General features: G+C 37.9%; 1 protein-coding gene across 4 annotated transcripts in view; it reads left to right on the top strand.

Moving 5' to 3' along the window:
• prkcab (protein kinase C, alpha, b) overlaps window positions 1-12419 on the top strand; it is a 111389-nt gene that overhangs the window by 88104 nt on the left and 10866 nt on the right. For 3 of the 4 annotated variants that reach the window (XM_011478214.4, XM_078951581.1, XM_078951580.1), the window contains 4 exons: window positions 8239-8395; window positions 8491-8625; window positions 9606-9699; window positions 10577-10606. In XM_011478214.4, the coding sequence (XP_011476516.1) occupies window positions 8239-8395; window positions 8491-8625; window positions 9606-9699; window positions 10577-10606 (416 nt within the window). The remainder of the gene's footprint in view (window positions 1-8238; window positions 8396-8490; window positions 8626-9605; window positions 9700-10576; window positions 10607-12419) is intronic. The other variant, XM_004071449.5, reaches the window with a different exon arrangement.

Consider the following 12419-nt stretch of genomic DNA (forward strand, 5'->3'; position numbering starts at 1 on the left):
ACTTTGAGCCGCTGGAAGGAACTCAGATGTGTGTTTTTGAATTATTCATTTAATTCCCTCTTTTGTTTTTGTGCCAAAACTGGAGGCAAACGTTTTAAATTTGGTTGCAAACAAACTTTTAGCATTTAAATGTTGTTTTCTACGGAGCCCCTAAAGGGCCATTGATGAAAAAAAAAAAAACTGGAGGAAAAAAATTTTTTTTTCAAGTAAAAAAAAATTTTTTGGGAGTAAAATATTTTTTTTGAAGTAAAAAGGAAAAAAAAAATTATTGGTGCGCACCAGTTAGTATCAGGTGCGCACCAGTTAGTTTCAGGTGCGCACCAGTTAGTTTCAGGTGCGCACCAGTTAGTATCAGGTGCGCACCAGTTAGTATCAGGTGCACACCAGTTAGTATCAGGTGCGCACCAGTTAGTTTCAGGTGACATTATGACATTGTCAGTAATATTTCTTGTTTTCAGAAAGTTTACAAGGTCCATATCCTCAACTTTAGCCATTCTCAAGACAACTGTAGCTACTTGGTGCACAATGAGCAAGTAGGTCAACTATCTGATATCTTCTGATACTAACTGGTGCGCACCAGATACTAACTGGTGCGCACCTGAAACTAACTGGTGCGCACCTGAAACTAACTGGTGCGCACCTGAAACTAACTGGTGCGCACCTGAAACTAACTGGTGCGCACCTGAAACTAACTGGTGCGCACCTGATACTAACTGGTGCGCACCTGAAACTAACTGGTGCGCACCTGAAACTAACTGGTGCGCACCTGAAACTAACTGGTGCGCACCTGAAACTAACTGGTGCGCACCAGTTAGTTTTTTTTTTTTTTTTTTTTACTTCAAAAAAAATTTTTTACTTCAAAAAAAAAATTTTTTTCCTCCATTTTTTTTCCTATCAATGGCCCTTTAGGGGCTCCGTAGTTTTCTATTTTAGAGAATAACAAAATAAAGGTTCCATGGTGAGAGCAATTAGAGTAGTAAGGCTCGTTTTTTATTTTACAAAAAAGGGTTTGCCACTGAGTTTTGACTGAAACATTTTGTAACCTTTGACAAATAAAATCCCTTGTCCACAGCGTACACCAGTAAAGCGTCTTTGGAGGAATCAATGTGGTGCTTTCTTGATAATTTCGGGTGTAAATTTGTCTGTTTTCAAAAAAGCTAATTGGGAAAAAAAGAAAAGAAAAACAATTTAAAGTGTCCATCTTTTTAAATCAGCATTCCTCATCAAGAACTATTAATTTTTACTGTTTTGCACTTATAGCTTAAAAGAGACTTAACAAATATTAGCTGCGGTTACATAGACAAAAATAATCTGAATAAATGCCTAATCCGAATAAAAAATGACAAAAAATGTGTTTACAGAATGATTCTGAAAAGTGTTTACATAAAAATGTAAAAGCTGTTTGGAAAACTCTTATTTGTGGCGAACTTGTTGGGGCGGAGTAAGCCTTCTCCCCACTTCCCGTCATCCATCTGCTCACCTGCTAGCTTACAGACCCTCACAACCCCAACTGAACATTACAGGTGCAACAAAAATGGCGAGCAATATCGGAGTTATCTAGCCATACAGTTTTGAGCCAGCTGCAGCTCATTCGAGATAAAACAAAGACGTACATGGATCTAGTCTTCTACAAGTGTATGCATCAGAATGGAGCCCAACAAAGAGCATGCGACTTGCCCATTGTAGTTTCTATGTCACAACTACAAGTCTTTTCAAACTACGTTTTTTCGTCTGCTCCAGATATACAACAATTTCAATATAAAACCATTCAGAAATGCAATTTTAAGCTTAATTTTCTTAAAATATGTCCTCTAATGTAAAAACAGGATTTACATTAGAGTGGGTCTTTAATGCAATTAATTGCGTGTTTGTAATGTCGTCCACAGGTTAGAAAGGGACTAAATATATTTGGAACAAAGTAAAAGAGTGGCCTAACTCTCCAGACAAACACATGGACAATATTGTGTTTCTATTGGGTGCAAAAGAAAAATGTATTTGTGTTTCTAACGCTTGTGAATTATCACATCTGTCAAGAGCAGCTCCTGAAGTGAAGAGCTCTTCATTGCGGAGATGAAGTTGTGTCACTTCCACAACTTTTGCCTCTGTCACACTTGTGTACTTTCACACACCAGCATGGTGAGACAATGGCGTTTAGGGAGTATTGTACCAGAGTTCAATAAATAGCTGCTAAATGTGGATCAGACACAAATGACCTCCAGCTAAAGTGGGGGTGGAGTGAAAAGTGATTGACTTGAATATATAATGCTTTTACCATTTGCTGTTGCTTTTCAGCTCCTTCTCATGTATTTCCTGTGCTGTACAAATTTTCCAAATCTTTTGTCAGCTCAACAGTCTTTGATTCCCTGCTCCACATTGACAGTCACATGTCCCCTTTTATGTCTCCGCTGCTTGCAACCGTCTAAAGATTTGTCTGATGGCGGTGATGAGAAAGCTCAGCAGACTATTAACTGGGAGGATGACAGCGTGGGATTTGTTGACATGGTTACCTGATTTTAGGAAACAGGCGCAAGTGAAGATGAGCTGGCTCACTTTCACAGTGTTGCCATGTTAAATTAATGCACCGTCTCTGCCTACTGCTTGGTGTTGCCTTCAGTTTAAGGCTTGCACATGCCACAGCGTTGCTCTGTTCATGGTGCAGGTGTACTTACAGGCCTGACATGTTAGATACACAGTTTTCTGTGTAACTGCAGTAGAAAAAAGCAGATTAAAGTCCCACTGCGATCATCTTTTGAGCTTTTTTAAAAGTGTTGCCAGTGGTCTTTTAATTGTGATTATGCCATTTTTAGCCGAAATCCCCAAAAACTTCTATGACATACTTTCTGCAGAAATTTGGACGGCAACAAGATGGACATCATTAGCCATTTTCAAAATTGTGGCACCTTTTATTAAAACTTTTTAATGGGAATAAACTGTAATTGTTATAGTCTCCTGTACAAAATAAATTTAATTATAATATTCAATTATAATTTAATTATAATAATACATTTTAGTTGTTGTTTTTATATATTTTTATATATTTTTGACATTTACAAATTTGCTCCTAACTAACAATTGAATTGACTACAACTGCAGCCTATTTTTCATCCGAGAAAGATAAAATCCACACTTTCAGCCAGTAACAGCATCCAAACTGTGAAGACAAAATGAGTGACCTTGGCCAAAGAGAGCTCTCGAAACCAAAGAACTGCTAGTGAGAGGGAAACAGCTTTTTATCAATGAGTCATTGTACACTGTCATCACTAAACTTCCTCTTAAAATCCTAACTGCAGCTCTGCCAACCCTGATGCAATGGCAAACATGTCCTCCCTTATTTTAGGTGTCGTAGTACAAAGTGGGCACCCACTCCAAATCAGTGCAAGGTCTTTCAATGTGGGCAAAATCAAATGATGAATCCTAAGAGTGTTAAGCTAAGTTTTTCTACCACAAACTTTACTATTGTTCATAAATGTAGTTTCTTTCCCAAAGACTGAAATGAAGAAACTGACAGTTTTCCATAAATACCTGAGAAGAAGACAGGAGGGACCAAATATTGAAGGAACATGTGTTGGACAGGACTTTTCTTTGTTCCTGCTTTGTAATGGCAGCCATGTGAACAGTGAAACCACAGCTTGTTCTCCAGCTTCCCTCTGGCACCTACAGACAAGTGGCAGGCTTTGTGGTTCACCGCACTGACATGAAGTTGATTAAATCTTTCCGGCCAAGAAAACAGACACATCTCCTCCAGCTCTGTCTCTGCAAACCCTCCTTCCCTGTGTTTTTTTTCCCTCGGTCTACTCCTTTTTCTACTATCGACTTTTTCTCCTGTCTTTTCCTCTGAGACGTTACCTCGCCTCATCTCATTGCTTTCCTTGATAAGTTCCTGTCTCCTTGCTCATGCTGGGTTTTGTCCATTTCCGTCTACCTTAACTTTTTTTTCCTCCAATCTGACTTTCTGTCTCCAACTCATCCTTTCTTATACTTGCATTTTTCTTATAGTGATAATAAAGATGTTTTAAACTGGAAATTTTACTGAGCCATCCCTCAATGACCTGCCTACATTGACCTAAACACATCAAGAGAGCATCAGTTGATGTTCCCACTGCAGACATGTTCAGGTCTAATGCACATTGGAACAAAACTACCCTTTCTCCTGCAAAGGCACTAAAGAAACATCTGTATAAAAATATAGAGGCATTGGATTGTTTTTTGCTTTTTCTCTCATAAAAAAGACAAAACTCTAGTTTGTGTGATGCATAAAAGTGTGCTTATATTTTTCCATTCCTGTAAAGGTCTCTACTCTGAGTTGACAGCAGGATTTTAACAGAAGTGTTTGTAATTTCATCTGCCTCAGCACATGTGGAGTTTTCAAATATAGGCAGATGAATAAAATATTGTTTTTAGAGGTTATATTATAAACTTTATATATTTTTTAATAAACAAAGTAGACATTTATTTTGTAAATTAGCTGATTAGAGCCTGATTTTGACTTCAAGACCTGTTTTATCAGAAGAAGGAGTAAAAGCATAAAAGATGAAAAAATAGCTATTTTATTTTGAAAGGTTTTTAAAAAGTTGACATGCCCAATGTTGCCATTTAACATTTCTACATGACTTATGGTGGGAGTGAGATATTCTGAACAAGCAGTTTACTTTTTTAGATTTTAAAATAATTAAATGTTTCGCCATTTGGTGTGTAAATATATATATATATATATATATATATATATATATATATATATATATAAATGTTTCGCCATTTGGTGTGTAAATATATATATATATATATATATGTATATATATTTTAATCCAAATCTGTGAAATCTTGGTATTTTGCTTCACTGGCATGTGCGCGAGAGAGTGATGGAGATTGGGCTGCTTTGATCTGTGACGTTGAGCTGCAGGGATCTATCCAGCTCCCGTTTGGCAGTTCACTTTTCCCTCCAGATTATTAGGCAGTCGCTGGCGACACATGGCTTCATTATGCAACTCCACATTTGAATTTCAAATACTTTTTTTAGGGGGGGGGGTTACCCTGCTGGCTCATTGCAGCCCTTTTGCACTCATCCAGCCATCCAAATGATCTGGAATTTGGCACATTTTATTCGGCGGCGTCTCTGTCTGGATGCATGAATTAACAGATACATGCAGGGGGGGTTTAAAGAAGAAAATTTGATACGTATTTGTGGACGTCTTTGGTCGATTATGTCGCCCACAGCGGATTATACCAAGATTTACTGGGGATTTAATTGCTCTAGTGTTTGCAAACACTTGCACTGTATATCAACTGGTTGTACATCAACTTTTTCTCATGTCATATTTAATTTAGGAACATTACAAAAGCACATCTGATTCTGATTTCAGCCTCACGCCTGCTTTTCCCAAAACAAGCACTAAAAAGACAAAACATGCACACACTAATTTCATTAGCAGTTACCTCACAAGGATGGTGGAAGGGAGGACACGTACAGCAGGCAGGTCTTCTTGTATCTAAGCAACAACCGACATCAGAGACAGTCCTTGATGATTATGCTTCATTGTGTTCCTGTGTGTGTCTGTTTGTGTGTGTAAAAGAGATAGACCCAGAACCCAGTTGCATGCTCAAAGGACAATACATTGTGTATTGATCTTCCTCTGCTTGTGTGAGGGCTTCCCTGTCATATACCTCTTTAATGGTTGTTGAAGTTTTCTTTGGCGTTGTTTGGTGTCAGCGTTGCTATGGCAGTGACTAATGCCCGAAAACGATGCCCAGAACCAGCAGAGACAAGGCTTCCGATTAGAACGTGGGATGGTCTTTATTCTTTATTACATATGTGTGTGTGTTTTGAGAAGAAAAGAAATAAACATTGATGAAAACTGTGAGTATCTAAGGAGCCACCTTTGAGGTTAAATCAACACAGTCAGGAACATTGAACAAAAAAAAACCTCTGCTTGTTGACACAGAGAAAACTACACTGCACTCTGCTGGTTGAAACTGGTAAATGTGTGGAGAAAAATGTAAATTTATCTCCATTTGCTTTTGACAAATTACGTCAATTTTATTATATTAATTCATGTAGAAAATAAAACAGTGTACAGGTTCACATAACTTTATAAGCTTTTACACCTAACTGGCTTAACTCTGAAGTCATTAATTTAACAAAAGATTTTGAAATTAATGACTTCAGAGTTCAGCCAGTTAGGAAGCTATAGTAACTATTCCAAGCTGAGCAATGTAACTAGACGAACTTCCATTTGGACATATTTTATTTTAAAAATTACTTAATAAAAAATGTAAAAAATAAGAAACGTTACGATACATGTTACAATAAAAACGTAGTTAAAATAACTTTTTAACGTAAAATCTTAAAACTGCAGAATTAACATAAAAATGGAAGAAAATTTAATCTGGTCAATTTTTTTTAGTGAACAGGATTTTTATTTACAAATATTACAGTCTACTGTTATATGGCAATTTGTCTTCTCCAGCACTTAACTTAGTGGAAAATGTCTTGTGTGTCAGTCTAAAAGCTCATTTGCCATGCGCTGTGTCTGCTGACATTTAAACACAAAGAGTGGGTAGTTTGGATCTGATAAACACAGAAGATAGTTGTGGTCTCTGTGCTTTGGTGCTTACACCTGGTTGTAAGAGAATTACCTTCTTCTCTTGCACTTCTTGGCATTCCTGCAAATTTAGTGTAGAGCGTGAAGAGGGGCCTGATGACAAGTCTTCTTGAAATGAGGGAATCACCGCTTGGAGGAGATGTCTCCATGGTGAAGGTGGCCTACACACTAGTCGTCCTTTCACTCCTGTTGCTATGTCAGCACTCGTCTTTCTCCATTTGTCAGTTATCTCACAGGGACATGTCAACTCACATCATCTGCTCTCCTCGCTTGGCGGAGGTGGACATCCACTGACTCTCAAAGAAAATAGTCCGCTTTTCTACAGTACACCTTTACTAGAAATTTTTGTTTTCTTCTAAAGTGCAGACTTTTAAAGGTAGTTTTATTTTTCCTGGTTTACGTATGCAGTAGCCCTGACACCCACCAGTGTTGAAGCCCTGTTGGTGTTGTTTCACACTTCAGCTTGTCTGAATTCTGACAGCATGCCTCATTTCACAGCTCCTGTTATCAGCATATGTGGCCCCTGATTTGATTTGATAAAGCTCCGTAGATTGATATAAAAAAATCATAATTATTCCACACATGCAGCCTGGCATGCTTATGTGACCTAGAAGGACTCTACTAAAGCCGAAAATCCTCCCAACTTCTCAAGGAGGAAGTGCAAAACTAAAAGTACATAATTAAAAATATAAAAAATATCTGACACTTCGTACAATTACAATTTATAGTCAAATCAGAAAAATGTAGTTGCTCAGTGTCATTAAGCACAGGTAGTTGTTGAAATTTGGTATGTTATCTATTGAGTGTGTAGGTAATATGCTTTAGTGCCTCAGTTGTTCAGCTCAATTTGTCAAAAACATTTGAGTAACTTGAATATTGTTGATACTCTTAATTTTGTCGACTGATAACAGACATCAAATTGGCCTCTTCTTCAATGTGGAGCCAGGTTTGGCCCTACACATGCAGAGTGAGTGATCTCTGTCCAGGTCAGGGGCACCATGACTGTGTCCTTTGTTCCTGTCACTGGAACATGGGGGCGCTCTTGTGCAGTATAGATTGTGGAGTCATGGCTGGTTTTCCTACTGTCATAGACTTTATCAAAACATATGCTGTAATTAACTGAACAAGAGATCAAGTAATGACACCCCAAGGAAGGCCTTAACCCCCATCACAAATTTACTGTCTATTTAGATTAAGTTGTCCACCGGATTATATGCTACACTGAAAATCAACACCAAACAGCATGAGGGGGGTAAAATTCCTTACAGAAATGTAATAAAATGTCGTACCATAAACCCCAACAATCAATTTATCTGGAAAAAATAAAAGTCTGCCTTGAAAGGTTGATGATTGGAGAAAACAATCAGAGAATAAAGAGCCGACTGAGTACTAAGATGAGTACTAGAGAAGTGCATTTGGTTTTCACTCCTTGTATACATCACTATGATTACATTATTTTGTTTTGGGACCATTGCTTGACATTTAGTGACTCATTGTCTTTTCCTCCAGCCCATACTCAACCTGCAGATTTCCATCCATATTCCTCATAACCTATGAGTCAGTGCGCAGTGTCTGTGAGTCTGCCTCCGATTCTGAATGCATTCTCTCCTCCTGTCTCATCTTTTGGCATGCCCTTTAGTGGGTGAAGCCAGAAACCTGATTCCAATGGATCCCAATGGTTTATCGGACCCATACGTCAAACTCAAACTCATCCCAGATCCAAAGAATGAAACCAAACAGAAGACCCGGACCATTCGTTCTTCCCTAAACCCATGCTGGAATGAATCTTTCACTTTGTAAGTTAACATTTCTGAGCTTTTAATTGCAATAAAAATAAAGTATTTGAAAGATTAAAGGTTTTGTCTTGTTTTTCTTTTGTGTCTCTGTGCAGTAAGCTGAAACCATCTGATAAGGACAGACGTTTATCCATTGAGGTGTGGGACTGGGACAGAACGACCCGGAATGACTTCATGGGCTCCATGTCCTTCGGTGTCTCTGAGCTAATTAAAGCTCCACACTGTGGATGGTCAGATATTTTGTTCTTTGTGATAAGCTGCATGTAATTTTTATTTTTTCACGTGATGCATTTAAATTCTTGGGAGACCGAGACAAGTGTAAGAAAACCAAAATAAAAAAATGTAAAGGTTGGAGTTAGCATGGCTAAAGTTTATCCTTTACAATCTGAAAAATCAGATTAAGACATACGACTAAAATATTTCTGGGTTTTTAGTAGTACAGAAAAGGTTATACAAACTTGCAGGAAACAGGGATGGGGATGGGCAAACTACGAGACTGACAGAACCCTTTGAGGCCCATGAGTCAAAAACTTTGCCCACCCTTTGTCCTATAAGGGCCCCCGAAAAAGCCTAAGTAAAATGTCCAGCGGAGTTAGCATAGACCAAATGCCTTTTAATCTTCAGACTTAAATTTCATAGATTTTATTAAAAAAACAAATGCTCAAACTGGCAGTAACTGTATCAAATTATAGTGATAAGCAACAGTTTTGAATCTTCTGGAAGGAGCCTTCCAAAAACATATACTGTTAACTAATGCAACTAATAGACTTAACTAATGGACTCAGGGTGCCCTCTGCTGGACATAAATTGTAGTGGAATTTTTAAAAAATGGTCTCAACTTACCAGCTATGGAGACTTGGCATTTTTTTCATGTCAAACAATTAGTTTGCTACAGAAGCAACATAGTAGATATACCAGTATAATAAAAGTTTAAATATTTTGTTGTATGTTATGAATTGGCATTTTATACACTGATTTGTGAATACTTTAACTTTAAATAAACTGGCAGCAGTCTAGAAATCTATACTGTGTGTCATTAAAAATTTGGCAAGAATGGGGTATTGAAAAAGATCAGTTCTGCTTTTTAAGAGAAGAAACACTTTTAATTTAAATGACTCGTAAATATTACATGAGGGGGACAAGAAAGTTAGATAAATTAAACTTGTAAGTATGAATTTTAACATCATTTTTACACATTTCTGTGACTCAGGTTCAAGTTACTCAATCAAGAGGAGGGGGAGTACTACAATGTTCCCATTCCTGAGGTGGACGACGTCAACCTGGAGCTCCGACAGAAGTTTGAAGTAAGTGTCAGAATAAAGTGCACACGTGTGCCTACTGTGTTTTAGCAAAGCAAACCCCTCTGTTGTCATGGTAATCCCTTCCTGTTCCCGCCTTTTTCCTTTTATCCTACTTTCCAGAGAGTGAACTCAAGATGAACGCTTTCGTTTTTGCGGACAATCGGGGCTGAGATCGTTTCAGTTCAAAGAAATAAAATTCTTGCCTTGATTTGTATTCATGTATTCTCGGTGAGCTGCAAAACAAGGTGGATGCGTCTGGATTAGAAAAAAAATGTATCAAAAGATGTAGAAGCTATAGAAATACATGAAAGACATTCGAATGAGATCAAACAAATCCCAGGAATATCCCTTGTTCTGGAATTTCTTCTGATGAAAACATTCTGTTTTCTGTTTTGTAAGACTTTCATTTTTATACTGAGGTATCTATCTATTTGTTACAACTCTGTCTTCTGGTTGGTTTAGCTTTAGAAGTCATCCTCCCTGCAAAACTTTATTAATGTAAAAGGAGGACTAAATAAAGAACTACACTGAAGATGTGCAGAAGATTAGCCTAAAAGGGGAGAGACATCACTGGAGTCCAGCTTTGATTGCGTATGACTCCATTCTGACTGTAAGTGTGAGTATTGACTCCCATCAGGAGTCGATCACACACTTGAGTCACATTTTTTAAATGGATGTTCGTTTACATGCTGTACAACGCTGACCTTGGTTTTCCTACGGCGCCAACATCCTCCCAAGAGTGTGTGGTTGCCGTGGCAACTAGGGCGGGATGCAAGTGTTTTTCTCTTTTTTTGTGCTTTGATGTATAAATGCTCCAACTACTAGGAGTCAGATTAACCTTTGATTGCACTAACGAGTGAGTTTCTTCTTTTTTTTTTAGGCCTGCCAGTTAAACATCCACTACCTCAAGGTAGCTGCCTCGTTGCTCCTCTTGTGTCCAGCTTTCATAGCATTTAATTCACTCTCTGGTTTGGGATTGTTTGTGGATCTCTGCTGGGATTCTACAAATGAATCCGATTTACTAACAAAGGCTTTTCACAGCTCACAGCAACAACAAAAAAAACTCCATCCCAATATTCTCCTTTTATTCAATTTGTTTCCTTTTTTTTGTTCTTTTCTTATTACTATACCACTGTTCACAGCTCTGCTGGTTGAGCTGGTTTACTACAAGGCTGCATCACTGACAAACGCACACAAACAGACAGCGTTGTTGTTAGTAAATCTGGGCAAGAAACTCCTCACACCTGCTCCTCATCCTTTGTCCTCTACTAGTCTGCTGTGGACTATAGAAGGCTGTGGGGGCATGAAGCATGGACTGACACCCAGAGTCCGGTCGAATAGTCTTCTCCTGAGTTATCCCAAAACTCAGCAAGGATAACAGCTCGTCAGATTACATACATTTGAAGAAAAAGTAATGGGATTCACTCACTGAAACCCACATCTCCTTGTGTGGGCTTATAATTTTCCTTCCTCCCATCTTACCCTCAAGCCTTTATGGTGGTTGTGGGTGAGCCATTATGATCAGACTAAGTGAAGTAATTTTCCTGACTATTCGACCGTGGCTCCGCTCACAGTAACTGTTTTAATGGAAACATTCACAGGTTCTCAGTGTGCCTGCTGTCTGTGCCAGAACTCTCCACACAGTGGCAGTGTTTTGTTTCTTTCAGGACTGAAATGTGGCTGCTCTGTTCATGTCTAAATGCGTTTTTGTGTCACCACTTTGGTGTGAAAAGAGTTGTGTTTTTATCATGTTGACATCATTCTTTTTGTATATAAATATGTGGATATATAACAGGTCTGCAAAAGTTTGAATGAGTGGGAAGGAAAGTGATCTCTGAACGCTTGAAAGTCATTACAATGATAATTTATACATATAAACAGTTTCTGATTCATTTTTGAAACAAATATCAACAGAATAAACTCGTAGACTCGTAAACAGAATAAATTCATACCAAAGTTATGCTTTTTGTTATTTTACTAGACCAATACATTTTCATTATAAAAGTGATTTTTAACAGAGATCTTTATGAGGGTATTCGATTTTAGACATTAAAAATTTAATCTTTTACCACACTCAAAGCAGTAAGTTGGGTCAAATAGGGGTCATAAAAACCTGCCTGAAATGCCTGCTTAACTACTGCAATAGTGGTCTATTAGCTGATCTAAGCAGGTGTTTATGTGGGGTCACTTATCCCGTATCTAATAAATATGTGACAAACTGTTAGGGCGGAGAGGATTTTCACACCGAGTCAAAAGAACAGAGCTGGTTGTCTTGGCAACAGCTCTCGTGGCCCCCCCATCAGCTGCCTGTTTTTTTCTGCCTAGTGTGACAGAAACAGACAACTGCTAAAGCGATGATGAACGCAGGCGGGAAACTTTAATTGGCTTTTTGTTCAGCGAGCTTCTCATTATAGCAAGACGGCCTGAAGGTCGGACGACCCCCTAAAAACACTCGATGTTTTGCTGTCTGTGAAGATGTTGACATCACATAGCAACAAGTGGATAATAAGACTAAAGTTTTTTTTGTGTATATGTATGTATAGATATATATTTATTTTTTTAATTGCTTAAAACGTTAAATGACTATTATATTGAAAACAATTTCGGTCTATCAGAAATCCTTTTAAAAATATTAATACATATTAAGATAGTTATTACCCCTTTTCAATTATTAGCTGCCTTAATTTTTCTAGAAAAAATACATTTGCGATCTTTATTTTTCC

Source organism: Oryzias latipes, chromosome 8, assembly GCF_053564925.1.
Source record: "Oryzias latipes strain Hd-rR chromosome 8, Olatipes_Hd-rR_3.1".
NCBI lineage: Eukaryota > Metazoa > Chordata > Actinopteri > Beloniformes > Adrianichthyidae > Oryzias > Oryzias latipes.